Genomic DNA, 20231 nt, shown 5'->3' with positions numbered 1-20231 from the left:
AACCATGAAGGTCACGAACACTGTGGTGTAGTGGGCGAGCAGCAGCAGGCTCCGCCCTAACTGTCTGCAGTGGTTGACCACCTGTGTGACACTTTGCTTGTGAACTTCCATGGGAGTGGTCTGATGCCAGCTGGAGGCCGTCCAAATAATAGTTCAGCTCTCAGGCAACATGGGTGTGGATTCAAAGCTGAATTAGTAACGCATTTTGCGTTTTCACACACGAAGATATCATGCGGACGATCCCTGGCCGAGGGAATGAGTTTACGGTAAACAGTCTCTAGGAATTGGCGGATGATCCCTTACTTCGTGTCCAATCGCAGCGCAGCAAGCTTCGCTTCCGGAGACTTTGGTGATGTGGCCATGTCCTGAACCGAGGAAACAGACCCAATAAAGATCCGTTCACCTGGAGCCACTCGTACAGGTCAGTACATCGTCCCCTTTCTAAAACAGAATTACCATGCCGCCAGCAGCAAACTGTCAAGCGATCTATAAAACACACCCGGAGCCGCTCAAAAACAAGTGTACTTATTAAGGCTGCTAAACGGATCCTGTGTTAGCAAAGCAGCTCATCTACCCTCGGAACCACCGATCAGGTGGTGATCTACGGGTCAGGTCAACCGCAGGTTGGGGTCATTCGGTGTTAAAGAGCCGGACGTCCTTACTGTATCCGCAGCTCGTTGTTAGCCGTTAGCAGCTACAGCCCTACTGCTCACACAAGAGTGACGCAGCCGCACTCCGGAGTCCAAGGGTTCGGGGAGACTCGTAGTTCTCCGGTGTAACTCGTGTCTGTTTGGGTCCTGGTTCCGGAAGACTCGTGGTTCTCCGGAGTCACTCGTGTGTGTTTTGGTTGTGGTTTGGTGGATGCATTTTATTTTAATAATTTAAAAAAGTGTAATCTGGTCAAGTTGTAGAATGTGTTCTGGCATCTCAATCTCTTCGGTTGTAACCCTTCAAGGAGGTCGATTCGGTATCATTTAATATTTTGTATTTCACAAAGTTACCACTTAACTCTAAGATATGACAAACATAAGATTACCTTTTCCAAAGGAATCAAATTAACCCAGACAGAAGACATTTAAAATTGTCCTTTTGGATATGACCTCAACATGGTAAAAGATGGCACCATGTTGGGCCTAAAAAAAAAGTTTGGTTCCTGTTGGTTGTCAGTTGAGGTCATCGGTAGGTAGGAAATTTATTTTAGGTAGGTAGGTTGTTTTCATTTAAAAACGAGAAAATGAGCTCATCCTTGTACAGAATGAAGAGGTGCTGTACCAAAACGTAATTATAGAGGTGCTGTACCAAAACGTAATTGTATTAAAAAAAAAAAAAAAATTCAACATTTTTTTTTAGGCCTTATGGCGCCATCCGCACACGATCTGCAAATGAGATTAAAGAATAAAGTAAAGATTTGTGCTCATTGTCGTTTCTGTGGACAGCGTGATGTTTAACCGGCTGGCCTCAGTCCTCCAGGAGCTCTCTGGAGAAGAGGCCCCTGATGGAGACCCACAGGTACACACACACACACACACACACACACACACACACACACACACACACACACACACACACACACACACACACACACACACACACACACACACACACACACCGCTAAGTGTAACCCGTCGGCCGTCTACACTTACCGATCCCTCTCCAGTGTCTCCATAAGTCTTCTGTTAACGTGGCCATCAGAACATAAGGGTGTACACCAGTGTCATCAAGCTGTGTGTGTGTGTGTGGCCTTCACACACACACACACCGTGGCTGATGCATGCTCATATGCTACCCATGCTGAAATGTTGTGTGTGTGTCTGCCCTCCAGGATGGGCTGGTTCCCCAGCAGCCCGGGCCCTCAGAGGCCCCCGGCTGGGAGGCGTCTGAGGAGACGGCGGAGCGGCTCGCCCACCTGGAGCAGCTGGTGGTGCAGCTGAAGGAGCTGGTCCGAGACAAGGACGCCCAGCTGGCGCAGAGAGACAGCCAAATACAGGTGGCTCTGAGGGGGCGGGACTCTGAGGGGGCGGGACTCTGAGGGGGCGGGTCTCTGACGGGGCTGGGGCAGGGCCGTTTCTAGGTTTTGGAAATACCTGGGGCTTAGCCCAGAGGGAGAGGGAAAATGTGTGCGTAGCTGGAGTGAATTTTTTTGCATGCTTTATTGCGCATGCAAATTTCATTTTCATTTCATAATGAGCATTTCAAATCACATAATGCTTTACCTAAATACACAAAATACGCAGTTTATCATAGCTTTAAAAAGCTACCTGCCTATCCCAAGACATCTAAAGTTCCATTCAAGTATTTCAGAGTAAATGTGTATATGACTGTGGATAGGATAGATTAATTCACTCAACAACAGTCAGTTTATTCTCTTGCCAGAAGGACTAGGCTACTTTACTTTGAGATGCCCCTGGATTCCCCATGTTTGTTTCGAGTGTAAAGCAAGCAAAAAAATAAAATAAAAAGTTTATTTTTCTTTTTAAAAGAAATAATGTTCGGGGCAAATTAAATGATATCCGGGGATTTAGCCCCGAATGAAACAACCTGGGGTGGGGTCTCTGAGAGGGGGCGGGCTCTCTGAGGGACAGGACTCTGAGGGGGCAGGACTCTGGAGCGAGGGGGCGGGTTTCTGGAACGAGGAGGTGGGTCTCTAAGGGGACGGGATTCTGAAAGGACGGGTCTCTGAGGGGCTGGGACTCTGGAGCGAGGGGGCGGGACTCTGGAGTGAGGGGGCGGGACTCTGGAACGAGGGGGCGGGAATCTGAGGGGCGGGACTCTGGAGCGAGGGGGCGGGACTCTGGAACGAGGAGGTGGGTCTCTAAGGGGCGGGACTCTGGAGCAAGGGGGCGGGACTCTGGAGCGTGGGCCCAAACCGTCTGACCGTCATGTGTCACTGTGTGAAGATGGTCAAAAGACTGAATACGACTGAGCAGCTATATTTTCAAACTGCAGCAAGTGTTGATGATGATGGTGTGGGTGGGTTTGTGTGGATGGGGGGGCAATTGTTTGTGTGTGTGTGTTATATTTCCAGCTGCCTGTTGAGTGTGTATTGCGTTTGTTCTCGTTCCAGAGTGAGAAGGACACAGCTGAGGCCCGCTTCACTAAACTCAAGCTGCAGGCCAAAGCCAAGATGGTCGCCCTCAACAAACAGATCCATGAGCTGAAGGGCCAGACAGGGCCGGCGGTGAGTGACAGGCTTCGCTGTAAGTGACAGGCTGCGCTGTGAGTGACAGGCCGCGCTCTGAGTGACAGGCCACGCTGTCAGTGACAGGCCGCCCTGTCAGTGACAGGCCGCCCTGTCAATTGACTGGCCTCGATGTGAGTGACAGGCCTCGATGTGAGTGACGGGCCATGCTGTGAGTGACAGGCTATGGAATATATTGTAAAAATATATAGTATATTGCTATGGATTTATATTATTAAGTGCATTATATTACAATTTCTATATTCTTATCAGAGATATATATTAATAATATTATGATTGAAATTTGAAGAGGTTGGCCTAAGAAATTACCTTTACCATTATAACTGAATCATTACTATCAGACGCCATATGTTTCCACTGTCACAATAAAACCACATACATTCATTGTGAAGTGAATCCCCCCATCACAGAGTCCAGACAGCTCCTTCACTGGGGGGCCGGAGGTGGAGGAGGAGGTCCGGGCTCTGAGGACCAGGCTGGGGGAGGAGGAGGCGGCCAGCAGGGACCTCCTCAAGAGACTCGAGACCACCCAGCAGCTCCTCCAGGAGAGAGAGACGGCCCACACTGAACAGGTACCATCAGTACCACGGCCCTCTGGTGCTCTGCCAGAGGCGTTGGAGAGTGAATACAGAGTCTTTAAGAAACTGGTAGGGGTTAGACAGTCACTTCAACGGTGTGTGTGTGTGTGTGTGTGTGTGTGTGTGTGTGTGTGTGTGTGTGTGTGTGTGTGTGTGTGTGTGTGTGTGTGTGTGTGTGTGTGTGTGTGTGTGTGTGTGTGTGTGTAGCTGAGGGTGCTGCAGGCCGTGCTGTGTGAGAAGGACGTGCGTTTCCAGGAGCAGATTCAGAAGCAGGAGGAGGAAATTATGACGGTGGCGTCTCAGGCTGACCCTGAGCTTCAGAAGGTACACGAACCCTGACCTCCACACGTGACCTCTGACCCCACGCACAATGTGGTTCTTGAGCTTGCTGCCTTATATTGAATGTAAAAATACTACTACTACTACTACTAATAATAAGATGGTTAATGTTATTAGCATTAATAGGACTGGTAGTCGTTATGTTAGTTATTAGTATTACACAGTACATTCTCAATAAAGTTGATCAGCGTCAATACATGCAGTTAAACTGCATCATGTTTGTCTGTGTGTTGTGTCCCTGGTGTGTGATATGGGTCTGCTTCTTGTCCCTGACGTGTTATATATGTGTATCTGTGTCTGTTGTGTCCCTGATATGTAATACGTTTGTGTCTGTGTGTGTGTGTGTGTGTGTTTTGTGTCCCTGATATGTTATACGTGTGTGTACCGGTATGTTTTTTTGTCCCTGATATGTTATACCTGTGTGTGTGTGTGTGTGTGTGTGTGTGTGTGTGTGTGTGTTTGTTTTGTGTCCCTGATATGTAATCCTTGTGTGTTCCCCAGGCCCTGCAGCTGTCCCTGCAGCGTTGTGAGGAGCTGGGTGCGGCTTTGCATTCACGCTCCCTGGAGCTGGAGCTCCTGCAGCAGGAGGTGGCGAGCGCCGACCAGCAGAAACAGGTTCGGCCTGACTGGATGCCTTTCTGGGGCTGATCCGTGTCCTCCGTGATGCTCTGATTCAAAGGATCTACCACGTCATTAGGCTAAACGATGCTGCTAGCTAAACGGGTCATGAGCTAGCATACGTAGATCTAGATCAGGGCTTTGTTTTATTGTTTACTTGGGGGCAGGTTATTCTAGTGGCTTAAGGTCAAAAGGCACCCAGCCAAAAGGTTTTTATTTAAGAAATATATATATATAACTTTTTATTATTTATTTATTTATTTATTTATTAAGGGACAACCAAATTTTGGGTCCATCTAAAATCCAGTACTGGGGAGGAACAAGTGGATCAACAGACTGGTACCAGAGCTGCTTCCACCCTTATGTTTGAACTTTGGTGAAGGAGACTGAGCGGGATCAAAAAAATTAAACGAGTCCAAGTCTGTTTCCGCAGACTGAAATCCACAATAGCTAATACTGGGCCAAAAAGTTTTTTCTGGGATGAATGTTTTTAACCATACATAGCTGTAGGAAAACATGACTTCTCATGAATATATTTGCACTTATTGAAATGGACGGGACATAACCCATAACGCCTACCTGCTCCTCGTTGTCATGTATCTCCCTGTCTGTCCCTTTGGATAACTTGTCCTCTATATAACTAGATGGTAAATATCAGTAATACATAAGATGATGAGGAGGCGATGGGGATCAGTGCGTTAGGGGTCTCACTTCCTCGCTCAATGTATCTCTTCTTCTTGCTCTTCAGATCCTCACCGCTCAGTTCAGGCAGATGGACGAGGAGCTGGGCGAGTCGGACAGGAGGAGGGAGGAGGAACGCCGGCGGTGGACCCTGGAGCTCAGCGGAGCGCAGGAGGAACTGGGAGCACTCAGATCCAACATGGAGGCCTGGGCCATGGAGAAGGTGGAGCTGGAGGCCCTCAGATCCAACATGGAGGCCTGGGCCATGGAGAAGGTGGAGCTTGAAGCCCATAGATCCAACATGGAGGCCTGGGCGATGGAGAAGGTAGAGCTGGAAACCCTCAGATCCAACATGGCTGAGTTTGAAGCCCTCAGATCCAACATGGATGCCTGGGAGTCTGAGAAGATGGAGCTTAAAGCCCTCAGATCCAACATGGCGGCCTGGGAGATGGAGAAGGTGGAGCTGGAAGCCCTTAGATCCAACATGGCTGAACTTGAGGCCCTCGGATCCAACATGGCTGAGCTTGAAACCCTCAGATCCAACATGGAGGCCTGGGCGATTGAGAAGGTGGAGCTGGAAACCCTCAGATCCAACATGGCTGAACTTGAGGCCCTCAGATCCAACATGGCTGAGCTTGAAGCCCTCAGATCCAACATGGAGGCCTGGGCGATTGAGAAGGTGGAGCTGGAAACCCTCAGATCCAACATGGCTGAACTTGAGGCCCTCAGATCCAACATGGCTGAGCTTGAAGCCCTAAGATCCGACATGGCTGAGCTTGAAGCCCTCAGATCCAACATGGCGGCCTGGGAGAGCGATAAGGCAGAGGTGTCCAGGCTGGAGTCGGAGCTGGCCTCCCTGAGGGAGGCAGAGTACTGGGCTCTCAGCGCCAGCCAGGAGGCCCTGGAGGAGCAGAAGAAGGAGGTGGCCAGGCTGGAGTCAGAGCTGGCTGGGGTGAAGGAGGCGGAGCTCACAGCAGAGAGCCGCCGAGCAGAGATGAAGGGGGATCTCAGTGCTCAGCGCAGCCTGGAGAGCGGACCGGAGTGGCCAGCGGTGGAGAGGCTGGAGGAGGAGAGCCTGAGGCTGGGCCTGTGCCCCCTGGCTCTAGAAGAGGGGCCTGAGGCAGCGGAGGACGGCTCCACACCCAGGGATCAGTCTCTGTCCCAGGGCAGAATGGATGCCCTCAGGGCCAGGGTGAGCATGCAGAAGGAGGAGCCCTGCCAGCAGCTCACCCACACGGTGGAGTTCCTGCAGGGTAAGGAACTGATCTTGTTTGACTCTATATAGGCTTTTATTTAAACTGTGGTTGTTTCACTGCACTCTCTTGAGTCTCAGAGACAGTTCCATCCTTCCATCATTCGTGGTCCTTGTTGGTTTTGATATGTGATGAATCTTGTGGGTTTCAGAGCAACTGGATGCAAAAAAATCGTGGCAGGAGGGAGGCACTGTTAAGAAAACTCTGGAGGAGACGGGAATGGTAGGCCTCAACCACAACCCCCTGATGAGGGGCAAACGCCACGCAATGGTTTTCTTTTCAAACCAACATTTATACTGCACTCGTAATGCAAGTTTTACAGTAAATTGCGTTTCTGGATTCTTGAGAGAGGAGGCCAAAACGCTTAAGGGTTTGCTGCCTGTCAGCACGTGAAGACAATGCACACTTTTCTTTCTAGATTTATATTTTATATCCACCACTGATGACTGGGCGATTGAGCCACCGTTGGCTTAGATCTTTTATCTTAAGCTGCTGATTATATTCCTCTGGTTGTATTTCAGCCTTGGACATGGTTAATATTCCATATCTAATTAGAACATAATATGTTAATGAGGTCATTGGAAGACGGGCTGATCATTACTCAGGAGATGTGATTGCTACACTCTGGAGAAATCACTCCATCGACTTTGTTAATAGATGAAACACAGTCTTTATAAACCGTAGTGCGACGGTCTGGTTTGGTGAGTTGCAATACCAGGGAATTACTAGTAGTAAAACAAGTTGTGTGTGTCTCTCTTAGATGTCCACTGAATCACCGGTCCAACCAGCCACTGAATCATCAGAACTCGACTCATCTGGGTCTGAGAAAGGTAATCACAGGTTTCTTCATTTTAACCAGTAGAATAAGGAGATGATTAAATAGATTCATTATTGATAACCTCTTAATGAGGACACGAATGGCTTTTCAATACTGACTTTAACACTTACAATCACAAAGTGATTTCATGTATATTAGAGTGCAGGAGAGTGTAGAGTTGTTTAGGCTTTGACCATTGGTCAATGCCTAAACAACTTTCATGCAATTATATTTTATTAGGTTAGGTGAGTCCATATCAATGATTGGTAATGTACCAAAACCCACTCTGAAGTATCGCTGCCTGCTCCTGAAGGAGAGTGGAAGCTCCACCAAATCTGTTTGGTGGAGATTAGCCAACATAGGATTTGACCCCGGTTTTTCTTCATGTTGTGTTTTCCCACCAGCCCACATCCTGTATCTGGAGCAGCAGTTACTGGAGAAGGACAGCGAGCTCGCCGCCCTGAGGGAATCCCTTGCTCTAACTCGGGACCACACGTCCAGCGTTGCAGCAGCCGAACCATCGGACCAGATCACAGAACAGGAAGGCCACGCCCCCGCGACCCCCTCCGACGGGGTCCCGGCCGACCCTGACCGCCTGGATGAGTCTCAGGAGGAAGACACCACCCTGGTGGCTGAGGACTCCCCCGTCCTGTCCCCCGATAACGGCAGTAGCCCGGAGCTCCTCCAGCCGCAGTCGGACTCCCCCGAGGGCTCCAAGGGGGCGTCCTCGGACGAGATGGTCACCAGCACGGACTCTGAGGTCGCTCACAGCAGCTGGACGATGCTGGACGCCGTTAACCAGGACGGGAGCCAGGAGTGGCCGTCGGTCCTGCAGGACGTTGGCCAGCTACAAGTGCAGTCCTGGGACGAGTCCAGTGTGGCGCAGGAGACCACCACGGTACGGGTGGAGGGCTCCTCCGTCGTCATCCGTGAGACGGTGCAGGTCCAGCTCTCTCAGCAGGGGGGGGGCCCCGGTCATCCCGCCGGGCAGGTCTTTGCCCAGGCCCTCGCTGAGGAACTCCAGAGGAGGTACAGCGAGCTCCTTGCCGAGCTCCAGGCACTCAGAGAGACCTCAAAGGTGTCCCAGGAGAGGATCTTGAGCTTGGAGGAAGAGAAGAACAAGTTGTTATCCGCTAAGGAAGAGGCAGAGTCTCAGGTCGGACGCTTTGACGAGGAGCTCCATTCCGCCAGAGAGGAACTAGATGCACTCACTCAACGAGGTCCGGCAGAAAGAGAAACCGTGGAGATGAGCCTCTTGGAGGAACAGATCACCGTTTGGAAAGCTGAGAGCGAAGCCAAGGAGCATAAGATTCAGGACCTTCAGAGCGACCTTGAAAGAGCACAACAGGCCCTCTCTGAGCAGGAGGTTCAGGCTGGCCTGCTCTGCACTCGGTTGGAGGACCGAGAGCTTCTGTCATCTGAGCTGGAACGCAAGCTTCAAGACATGGAGAGTAGCCTGCTGGAGAACTCCCAGTGCGCCGACGTTAACAACGCGTCGTTGGTAGAGAAGGACTTTGAAATCAACACACTGCAGCTCCGATTGACAGAGAAAGAGCAAGAGATGTCAGAACTGTGTGACGGCATGTCTGCCAAACTTCTCCAGGCTGGAGAGGAAAAGTTTGCGATCAGAAGTGAAGTCAAACAACTGAAAGAGCAGATATCTGAGTTGGAGAAAGTCAGAGAAAAGGAAAACCAAACAAACCCTGAAAGCTCAGTGGGTGAAGATGAAATCTGTATTTTGCGAAAAGACAAACAGGCTCTGGAAACGCAACTAGGAAACATGAAGAAGAAACTTCAATTGGCTCTGCTGCAGCGGAAAGAGTTGATGAGGAAGGTGGCAGACTTTGAGGGAGATGCCAAAAAACTAAAGGAGGGGAAAACGGATGAGACCACAACAGTGGAGCCTTCTGGTAGTTCACCAACAGCGTACCAATACACCAATCAAGAGATCCAGGCATTGGAAGCCATGCTCAATACGGTCCAGCAATCCTTGAAGTCTAAAGAACAAGAAGTTGAGTCCCTGGAGCAGAGGATCAGCCAACAGGATCAGCTTCTCTCGGAAAACATCAATGCTAGTCGGAGCGAGGAAGCTCCACAGCCCCTCCAAGCCGACGAGCCTCCTGAAGCCACCGCGCTCAGGTCCCAACTCGCCTCCCTTCAGTCGGAGTGTGAAGCGCTCCACAAGAAACTCCTCGACGCCCAGGAGTCTCGAAAAGAGACGATACGCAAGGCCAAAGAAAAGGACAGGCACCATCGGGAGCAGCTGAAGCAGCAGAAGGAAGAGTACAACGACCTCATGGGGCGCTTCGAGGGGCAGAGTGGGGAGAACCAGGACCTTCTGACCAAACTAAGAGATCTGGAGAAAGTGGTGGCACTTAACAATGTGGCCTCCGATACGGAGGCGCTGGCATGTCAGGCCCCTCCGGCGGCTGAAGAACCACAGAAACCAGAAGCAGGTGGTTGGGTCCAAGAGGATTGGGTTGACTTTGCAGCTCCTGAGGGTGATTCAGCTGCACAGCACCAGGAGAAGTCCCTTCGTCGGGATGAAGGTACGGCTTCCTCTTCAGAAACTGACATGTCGCTGGAAAAGCTCAGGGAAGAGTGTCAGGTATCGCAGACAGCCCGTACCGAGTTGGAGGAGAAATTGCAGTACACTAGGACTGCCCTGTCACAAAAGGAGACGGAACTGGAGGACCTGGGCAAAGAGCTTGAAGGCTTCAGAGAAAGGGAAAAGCAAGCAGATGTTCTCTCAGCCGAAATACAAACTCTAAGAGAGAAGTTCACCCAAGCGGAATCCTATGCCGAAACTATTAAACTGGAAATGGAGAACACAGTTAAAGTGGCCTGTGAGTCATCTGTTACAAACCTGCAGGCAGAAGTGGAGGAGTTCAAGTTGTTCCTTGATAATAAGAATCAAGAAATCCAGGAATTGAGCCAGCAGCTGGGTGAGCAGAACGCACTGCTACGGATCATTCAGACCACAGTGTCCCAGAAAGACCAGATCATCCTTTCATTACAGGAAGACCTCAAGGCGGAACAGGAGAAATCCCTGCGACTTGAGAGTGAGGTCCCACTGAAGCAGGAGGAAGAGAAAGACAGCGAAGCCAAAGTCCAGAAACTCCAGCGCAAGCTCCAGGCTGCTCTGATCTCCCGCAAGGATGTCCTCAAAGAAAACAAGACCCAGAAAGAGGAGCTCGCCAGTAAAGAAAAGGTCATCGCCAGGTTGACGAAGAACACGGAGGAAAGGGAGACTGAGCTGGAGAAGCTACGAGCAGAGAAGGTGAAGTTAATAGAGGAGGTTGACCGTACCTTGGTGGAGAACCAGAGTCTTGGGTCTTCCTGTGAGAGCCTCAAGCTGGCTATGGAAGGCATACTGTCAGAGAAGGATGCCTGTCAGAAGGAAGTGAAGTTTGCTAAAGAGGAGGCCGCTAGGACATGCAGGGATTTGCAGGACAAGATCCAGAGCATGAAGGAGGAGTATGAGACTCTGCTGAAGTCCTATGAGAACGTCAGCGATGAGGCAGAGCGCGTGAGGCGGGTCCTTGAGGCTGCCAGGCAGGAGAGGCAGGAGCTGGCCTCCAAGATACGGTCACACGAGGTTGCCAGGCAGGATGCCGAGAAGAAGGTTGAAGAGGCTCACAAAGAAGTGGATCTGATCAAAGACAAGATGAGAAAGTTTGCCAAAACAAAGCAGCACAAAATCCTGGATCTGGAGGAGGAGAACGAGAGGCTTCGGGACATAGATGAGAGGAAGGGAGGGAGGAGAGATGGTGATAAAGTGAAGGTCGAGTTGGAAAGGCTTCGAGGAGAACGAGAAGCTTTGAAAGTGAAGTTTGAGGCAACGGTAGAAGAAAGAGACTCTTTGGTAAGGCAGGTTGCAGACTTAACAGAACAACTGACCCAGCAGGCTGAGAAAGACCAGGGTCAGACCGCCTCCTCATTGGACTCTGGAGATATGGTGGAGGAGTCTATTGTAGCCCAACAGTCTGCAACACTCACGGCTCAAGCTAATATAGAAGGAGCTGTTGGTAGTCAACCTCAAGAAAAATATGAACTTGAGGCCAAATGTGAAACCCCGGATGAAGGGACACCGGTGGAAACTAAAGCAGAGTCCGAACCAACTGAGCAGACAATACAGACGGAGTCGACCGACATGAAGCAGGCTTTACTTAAGGACAAAATTAGGGATTTGGAGGAACTTCTTGCAACAGAGAGGGAACAGAGACTGGAGGTAGAGACCGCCTTGGCCTCTTTAGAACAGCAACTTGAGGTTCTCAAAGAGAAGGATCAGAGCCTCACCGCCTCTCTACAGCAGAGTCTCCAAGAGGTCCAAGAGAAGGAGAAGACTATTGTTGAGGAAAGTTCCAGAAAGGAAGCTCAGCTCAAAGAGCTGCGCAGGAGTCTGGAGGCTGAGAAAGACGACCTGGAAGAGCGTCTGATGAACCAGCTGGCCAGGCTCAACGGCAGCATCGCTGGTTACCAGCAGGAGGTGGGCGACGCCCGGGAGCGCCTGGCGGACCTCCAGCGGGAGGTGGAGAGGCTGGAGAGGGAGCGGGCGGAGCTGGAGGCCCAGGCCCAGAGCGAGACGGACCGCGCCTCCCGGCTGGAGGAGGACAAGAGGCAGGCCCACAGGGAACGCGCCGAGGCCGAAGCCGAGTCGGGCAAGCAGAGGGAGCTGGAGCAGCAGCTGCGGTCCGCCAAGAGGGTCCGGGAGGGCAGCCAGAACAGGACCCGCCAGCTGGAGGAGCTGCTGAGGGAGAAGCAGCTGGAGATGCGGCAGCTACAGAACGACAGCATCAAGTACCAGGAGAGGATCAGCGAGTTGGGCCGGGACAACAAGGCCCTGCAGATGGGCCGCCAGGAGCTCCAGAAACAGCTGGACCAGGCCCAACTGGAGTACTCCAAGACCCTGGAGCAGCTGACGAGCAGCGAGGTGGAGCTGGCTCAGTGTAAATCCCAGCTGGACGAGGCCCAGAAGAGCGCGGCAAAGGCCTTGGCTGAGAAGGAGGCGTCCGAGCGGGCGACCCTACAGAGGGAGGACCTGATCAAGTCCGAGGCGGAGAACACCCTGGACGCCGTGAGGTACCGGCTCGGCGCAGAGCTGAAGGAGATCGAGCTGAGGCTGGAGGAGGCCTACAGAGACCGGGACAAGGAGGAGGAGGCCAACCTGCAGGCCCGGGAGGTCGCGGCAGGAGCGGAGAGGCAGGCTCAGGAGATGCAGGCCCGCCTGGACGAGTCTCTGGCCAGGCTGGCGGCGTTCTCGCGCTGCATGTCCTCGCTGCAGGACGACCGGGACCGCGTGCTGGACGAGGTGCGGCAGTGGGAGACGCGCTTCAGCGACACCCTCCAGGGGAAGGAGTCTGAGGTGCGGCAGGGCGAGGCCCGGGCCAGGGACCTCTCTGAACAGCTCCAGAAGGAGACCTCCCTGAGAGAGGAGCTGCAGGCGTCCGTGAAGAGGTAAGAGTTTGTTAACTACTGGGTCTCCCGTAAGTTATTCGAGTATTGCGACTTGATGGAGTGGAGTAGGTTGTACGCAAGATGACATTAGTCCATGTGGCTGTGCTTCTTTCTCCAGGCTAGAGCAAACCAACACAGAGCAGCAGTTGAGACTGGAGGAAGAGGACAAGAAGATGCAAGAGGTCAAGACTTCCCTGGAGCTGGAGCGGGTGAGGCTCCAGGAGGCCACTGCCCAGCTGCAGAGCGCCCAGGCAGAGTGCCGTGCGCTGGGCAGCGAGGTGGAGGGGCTCCGCCACGGGAAGCAGGCCCTGGAGGAGGCGGTGGAGAGGCTCCAGGGAGAGGTGGAGCGGGCCCGGGCGGCTCTGGGGGAGAGGGAGGCGGAGGAGAGCCGGCTCTGCCTCCACGTGGAGCAGCTGGAGACGGACCTGCGCTCCTCCAAGGCGCTGCTGGAGACGCTGCAGACGGAGCTGAGTGAGAAGGAGCGGCGGGAGATGGAGCTGCTGGGAGAGCGGGAGCAGGCAGTCGCTCAGGTGGGGGATGGTTTAGTGTTCCCTTGGACTATTCAGCTGTTTAGCAGACGCTTTCATTCAAAGCAAGTTTAAGGAGCAGGAATGGGCATCTTGGGTTTTAACATTAGACATCGGGGTCCTGACCCTGGACTTATGGCATGGAATCAAACACCCTGATCACAAGGCTGTGTCCCTTGTTTTGCTTTCCAAAAACTGTTTTACTACGATTAATATTATTCCTGTTTTCGTTATTTTGCTTTTGCATTGCCTTGACCTATGATAGGTTTTTGACTTATCGATGTCAATTACAATTAGGGCATTTTAGGGACACATGTCAAGTGTCCTTTAGCACCTAGACAAGCGCTATATTAACCAAATGAAGTATAGACGCGTACGCATCCCACGTGGCCGAGCTACGTTCAGCCTCGTTGAAGCCTGCCCTTCTCCCCCCGTTGGGCTGCAGGCGGCGGAGGAGGCCCGGGCCGAGGCAGAAGGCCGGGCGCAGGAGGCGGAGGCAGCGCTGGAGCAGAGGAGGGCGGAGGCCCGGGAGCTGGAGGAGAGGCTGGGGAAGACGGAGGAGGAGAGCAGCCTCAGTAAGGCCAGGCTGGACTCCTTCATGAAGGCCATGGTGTCCCTGCAGGACGACCGGGACCTCACCCTGCTCTCCTACAAGCAGCTGGAGGAGAAGCATCTGCAGGTACGTCAGTGGTTTCATCCACATCCTCAAGCCTAGGGGATGGAGGGGGTAACATGCACGGGCACGGAATACCCTGTGTAGGGACCCTCTAGTCTAGGGGATGGAGGGGGTAACATGCATAGGAACATAACAGCCTGGGTTCCTCAGTCCGACGCACGAGTTCAGCCCTGATGTGCTTGATCGTCTTTAATGTCGAAACACACCGCGTCCGAGATGCTGTTGTCATTGAAACCCAGAGCAGGTCTCCCACCGCAGTCTGCGGACGAGACGCCTCGTCTGGACTGCTGACCGCCTCTACAAACAAATCACTTACACAAGATGTCAACGTGTACGTCCGACCGTTCATGTCTGCATCTGCATTAAATTGGCAGAACGTATAGGAGCCCACTAGTAATGCGTGACATTTAGACGGGCTTTTGTGCATGACTAGTTGTGTCAGTTTTTCTGTGTTTTCCGGTCTGCATCGTGGCCTTCCCCCCCCCCTGAGCGTGTCTGCGTCCCCAGGTGATGATGGAGAAGGACGGGCTGATCCAAGAGGCAGCCGGGGAGAACAACGGACTGAAGGAGGAGCTGCGCGGCCTGCTGGGCCAGCGGGACGACCTGCACGCCGAGCGGGCCAAGCTGGCCTCCCAGCTCCACAACTACCGCGAGGAGCTGAACCAGGTGCTCACCCTGAAGGAGTCCCAGCACCGCCAGGCGCAGGCGGCCCAGCGCGAGCGCATCGCCGCCCTGGAGCAGCAGGTCCGCAGCCTGGGCGAGGGGCGAGGGGAAGGGGCCGTCGCGGAGAGGGAGACGCTCTCCCGGTCCGCCGACCCGGCGGGGGCGGGGTCGGGGCCGGACGCGCCGGGGGCGGAGGTGGAGAAGCTGAGGGAGCAGCTGCAGGCGGCCAGGCGGCGGGCGGAGGCGCTGGAGGAGGCCCTGCAGGAGGAGACGCGGGGGAAGGAGGCGCGGGGCAGGGAGCTGGCGGAGCTGCGGTGGGGCGACGGCGTGATGCGCACCGAGTCGGAGAACGCCCAGGAGCGCGTGGCGGAGCTGGCCCGCGACCTGCTGATGGTGGAGCAGAGGCTGCTGGAGGAGAAGGAGGCCTCCACCCGGCTGAGGGCGGAGAACCAGGCCTTCGGGAAGGCCATGGCCTCGCTGCAGGACAGCCGGGAGCAGTCAGAGGCCCGGGCCCACGAGCTGGGGCTGCGGCTGGAGGAGGTGCAGCGGGCGGGGCCGGGCCAGTCCCCTCCCAGCAGCCCTCCTGGGGGTGGAGGAGGGTCCGCCACCGGAGAGGTGTGGAGCCTGAAGAACGCCCTGCAGGCCCTGCAGAATGACCGGGAGCGACTGGTGGGTTCATCAGCCTATTCTGGATAGATTTTGAAATGCCTTGTTATGATGAACAACCTGGGACCTTGTAGTGCATGATGTACTCTAACCCCACCCTGTGGTCTTACCCCACCCTGTGGTCTAACCCCACCTTGTGGTCTAACCCCACCTTGTGGTCTAACCCCACCTTGTGGTCTAACCCCACCCTGTGGTCTAACCCCATCTTGTGGTCTTCCTCTCACCCCACCTTGTATTCCTCAAACCCCAAAGTGTGGTCTTCCTCTCACCCCACCTTGTGGTCTTCCTCCTCCACCTTGTGTTCTAACCCCACCCTGTGGTATAACCCCTCCTTGTGGTTCTCTAACCCCACCTTGTGGTCTTCCTCTAACCCCACCTTATGGTCTAACCCCACCTTGTGGTCTTCCTCTAACCCCACCTTGTGGTCTAACCCGAAATTGTGTTCTGAACCCACCTTGCTGACGCCCCAGCTGGAGCAGGTGCAGCAGCAGGGGGTGGAGCTGCAGCGGCTGCAGGCGGAGCGGGTGCGGCTGGGGGCGGGGGAGCTGATCAAGGTGAGCCAGGAGCTGACGGAGGAGAGGACCCGGGCGGAGGACCTGATGGGGGCCGTCCGGCAGCTGGAGGAAACCGTTGTGACCGGGAGGCAGGAGGTGGAGATGCTGCGGTAGGAATCATCATGCCGGCCATCTTTATAGATCGTATCGTAGGGTTCAGGAAGGCAACACCAACAACAAAAGATTACATTGGAACACATGTGACGGAATACACAAAAAGACACGTTTTAGAAGAAAATATGAAGCCATCATGTTCCTATTTCAACATTTAATCAAATAGTTTTTCAGTTATCATTCCTTTTTCTGTCATTGTCTTTTCAAGACTCTAATGCCACGCCCCCCTGCAGTACCCTCACCTACCACAGGATGTAAAACACCACTCAGGAAATGACGCCCTTAGAAGGGTCTCATGTTGGTCTCTCTGAGTGTGTGTGAGCCTCTCCTCCTCCTCCCCCCCCCCCCCCCCCCCCCCCCCCCACAGGGTGGAGCGTGCCGACTGGCTGTCCCAGCTGGAGCAGCGCGAGCAACAGACCATGGCCGCGCTCTCCCACCGCGACCAGCAGCTCAGCCACATGGGGGTGCTGCTGGAAGAGGCCCGCCTCTCCTCCAAGCCCCGCCCCGCCCCCCAGGAGGGGTACCAGACCCAGGTACGCACTGATGTGGTGTATAGAGAAGTGGAGTTGGTCATCTGTCATATGGTGCTCAATGTGTGACGTTGTGAGGTTGTTATCGGTCACCAGGGAACCCAGGAGACGGACAGCGCCCCCGGAGCCCCCCAGGAGCGGATTGCCCCACCGCAGACCCACGTCAGCCTGGAGGAGGTCAAGGAGCTCCGCAGGAGGTACCCCACCCCCTTCAATGCCTCTCCTCACTGCAGGGTCAGGGGTCAGAGTCCCTGTCTGGCTCAACCTGTAGAGCAAGGCATTAACTGAGACAGGGTTGGGGGTTCCATTCCCACTGGTACCACCCTTGCTTACAAAAGCATGCACTCTTAGGTCAGAAGTTAAATATATGAGCCCACCAAATATATTACAACAAAATATTATTATAATATATATTGGTGTTTGTTTGTGTGTGTCTATCCGTGTGTCTGCGTCTGTCCGTGTCTCTGCGTGTGTCTGCGTCTTTCCGTGTGTCTGCGTCTGTCCGTGTCTCTGCGTCTGTCTGTGTCTGTCTGTGTGTCTGTCATCAGGCTGGACGAGGAGTCCGAGCAGAGGGCCGCAGTTGAAGAGCAGCTCCTCCTCGCCCGGGGCCAACTCCAACGGTAACCACACCTCCCAGAGTGCACTACACCTCCCAGCGTGCACCACACCTCCCAGAGTGCACCACACCTCCCAGAGTGCACCACACCTCCCAGAGTGCACCACACCTCCCAGAGTGCACCACACCTCCCAGAGTGCACCACACCTCCCCGAGTGCACCACGCCTCCCCGAGTGCACCACGCCTCCCAGAGTGCACCACACCTCCCAGAGTGCACCAGGCCTCCCAGAGTGCACCACACCTCCCATAGTACACCACACCTCCCAGAGTGCACTACACCTCCCAGAATGCACCACACCTCCAGAGTCCCTGTCTCTCCCTTTAGGATTGTTTTCGTAGATGTAACAGCCTCTAAGTGAACAGTGGTAGTTTGATCCCAGCCCAGAAGGTGTCCTCTGAATCCTGGACCGTTATCTGATGGCTGGCCCTTATGGATCTGATTCATTAATTAGACTGTCAGAATCTGAATGGTCGGTGTGTTCCTCTGTCCCTAGCAACGAGCAGGGGGAGTGGCTGTCTGCCCGCGACACCCACTCAGACACCGCCGTGCTCATCGAGACACCAGGGGGCGCCGTTCGACAGGTAAGATCACCTGCTGATTACAGAGCAGCACTCTGGACCATCCTCTAAGCAATGAGTTGGACAAGACGAGAACCTGCAGCTGAACACGGATCATTTACCATCAACCATCACCTTGATTCATGTGTTCACTCCCTTGTGTGTTCACTCCCTCATGAGTTCACTCCCTCATGCCTTCACTCCCTCTTGTGTTCATCGCTGCCTCATGTGTTCAAGCCCTCATGTGTTCATCACTCCCTCATGCGTTCACTATCTTATGTGTTCATCACTCCCTCATGTGTTCAAGCCCTCATGCGTTCACTCCCTCATGTGTTCATTCTCTCATGTGTTCATCACTCCCTCATGCATTCATCACTCCCTCATGTGTTCACTCTCTCATGTGTTCATCACTCCCTCATGTGTTCATCACTCCCTCATGTGTTCATCACTCCATCATGCGTTCATCACTCCCTCATTTGTTCACTCCCTCATTTGTTCACTCTCATGTGTTCATCACTCCCTCATGTGTTCATCACTCCATCATGCGTTCATCACTCCCTCATGCGTTCTGTCCCTCATTTGTTCACTCTCATGTGTTCTTCACTCCCTCATGCGTTCACTCCCTTGTGCGTTCGCTCCCTCGTGCGTTCACTCCCTCATGTGTTCACTCCCTCATATGTTCATCACTCCCTCATGTGTTCATCACTCCCTCATGTGTTCACTCCCTCATGTGTTCACTCCCTCATATGTTCATCACTCCCTCATGTGTTCACTCCCTCATGTGTTCACTCCCTCATGCGTTCACTCCCTCGTGCGTTCACTCCCTCATGTGTTCACTCCCTCATATGTTTCCTCACTCCCTCATGTGTTCACTCCCTCATGTGTTCACTCCCTCATGTGTTCACTCTATCATGTGTTTCCCTCCTCCAGACGCGGAGGGGCGGGGCCTCCCTTAAGCGGATGCTGCGGGCGGCGCTGTGCTCCCGCCAGCGGACGCCCCTGCTGCTCTCCCTCTACCTGCTGGGTGTGCACGTGATGCTGCTGCTCTGCCTGGGGGGCTTCCTCTAAGGACCACGTGCACACTCCTGCAGGAGGAGGAGGAGGGGGAGGAGGAGGAGGAGAGAGAGGGTGGAAGAGGGATGGCGAGAGAGGGGTGGAGGAGGAGAGAGAGTGGGAGAGGGATGGGGGAGAGCGGGTGGGAGAGGAGGAGAGTGGAAGAGGGATGGGGGAGAGGAGCAGAGGGGGAGAGGGATGGTGGAGAGCGAGTGGGAGAGGGGGAGAGGAGGAGAAGCGAGAGCCGGGGACCTCTCAGCCCTGTCTGTGTGACCCTGTAGAAGACACTACCCTTTCGGCTGTCACCTGTACTGACGTATTTAAAGGACTTTTTGGGCGGGGTTACGATGTAACGGTGCACTTTTGATACGCTTCAGGTAATCGTCCGTTATCTTTTAGCCAAAGTATATATAGATTTATATACAGGGTTGATTCCAGTACTAGTCATGGATATTAATACTTAACTTAAGGACAATTTTTGTAATAAATCAACACAATGAGTCTTGCAGATAGCGGTGTTGAGGTTTATATTATAAATGACGGGGATCATAAAGGGAATAAATGTTTTGTTAGCATTGCCTTTTAATTCATATTCATAGTTGAGTCCACGTGTAAGTTGGGGGTTCAGTGTTTACGAGGATGAATCTTAGATTTTAGGATGAAGAGTCGACTGACGGATGGACGGCTGTCCTATCTCCCTCCCCTCTTCCCCTCATGAGCAAAATGAAAAGAGCACGTTGCAATTTCCTTTAGGATGCATTCCAAACACTTCTTTCCTTCCTGATAAAAAGATTCCCTGACCTTGTCCTGTTTGATATCGGTGTGTTATAGATATGTACAGTTTGTATGACACTATCTGTTGGGTTTTGGCATCCATTTTAAGGTCCACCACCTTGTTCTTTGTGCGTTGGTGAACATGTTGTTGGTTTGGGATGGATGGAGAACGTCTGGTTGGGTTGAAATGGTGATAGTGTGTACACACCCCCCCCCCCCCCCCCCCCCCCCTTACTGTCACCTCCGTTACATCAGACTACTTACTGCTAAAGCGTAATTTATTGCCTCTGTTGTATTTGTTTCGCTCGTTACTGTATGTTACCCATGTGTTCAGATTCATTGTTCTTGTGAAAGTTACTAAAGAAAAGACGTATCAAACGTATAATTGTCGATCTCTATTGTTCTCATGTTTCAACTTCACCAGTAAACGTTTTTCCCGTTTCAATTTTACAAGGGCTGTAAAGTTTATGCGAGGTGGTTTGAATGGAAAAGGTCATTTGTAATTTAAGGTGTGGGCGATAATCAATAAACGATAACAATTCCAATCGAACTGTTTG

At 53.1% G+C, this 20231-nt stretch overlaps 1 protein-coding gene across 1 annotated transcript; it reads left to right on the top strand.

The window, feature by feature from the left end:
* Positions 1–165: 165 nt before the first annotated feature.
* golgb1 (golgin B1) lies at positions 166–20224 on the top strand. The gene is made up of 20 exons (XM_030342072.1): positions 166–421; positions 1437–1509; positions 1823–1987; positions 3065–3178; positions 3610–3771; positions 3985–4101; positions 4618–4731; positions 5483–6668; positions 6820–6890; positions 7429–7498; positions 7890–12942; positions 13061–13472; positions 13915–14148; positions 14653–15477; positions 15945–16138; positions 16510–16675; positions 16769–16869; positions 17221–17292; positions 17784–17871; positions 18778–20224. The coding sequence occupies exons 2-20, from the start codon at positions 1441–1443 to the stop codon at positions 18913–18915; spliced, it is 9351 nt and encodes a 3116-aa protein (XP_030197932.1). The 5' UTR covers positions 166–421; positions 1437–1440; the 3' UTR covers positions 18916–20224.
* Positions 20225–20231: the final 7 nt, after the last annotated feature.

The sequence above is a fragment of the Gadus morhua genome, chromosome 19 (genome assembly GCF_902167405.1).
Source record: "Gadus morhua chromosome 19, gadMor3.0, whole genome shotgun sequence".
Taxonomy (NCBI): domain Eukaryota; kingdom Metazoa; phylum Chordata; class Actinopteri; order Gadiformes; family Gadidae; genus Gadus; species Gadus morhua.
This window is presented reverse-complemented; position numbering and strand designations above follow the sequence as displayed.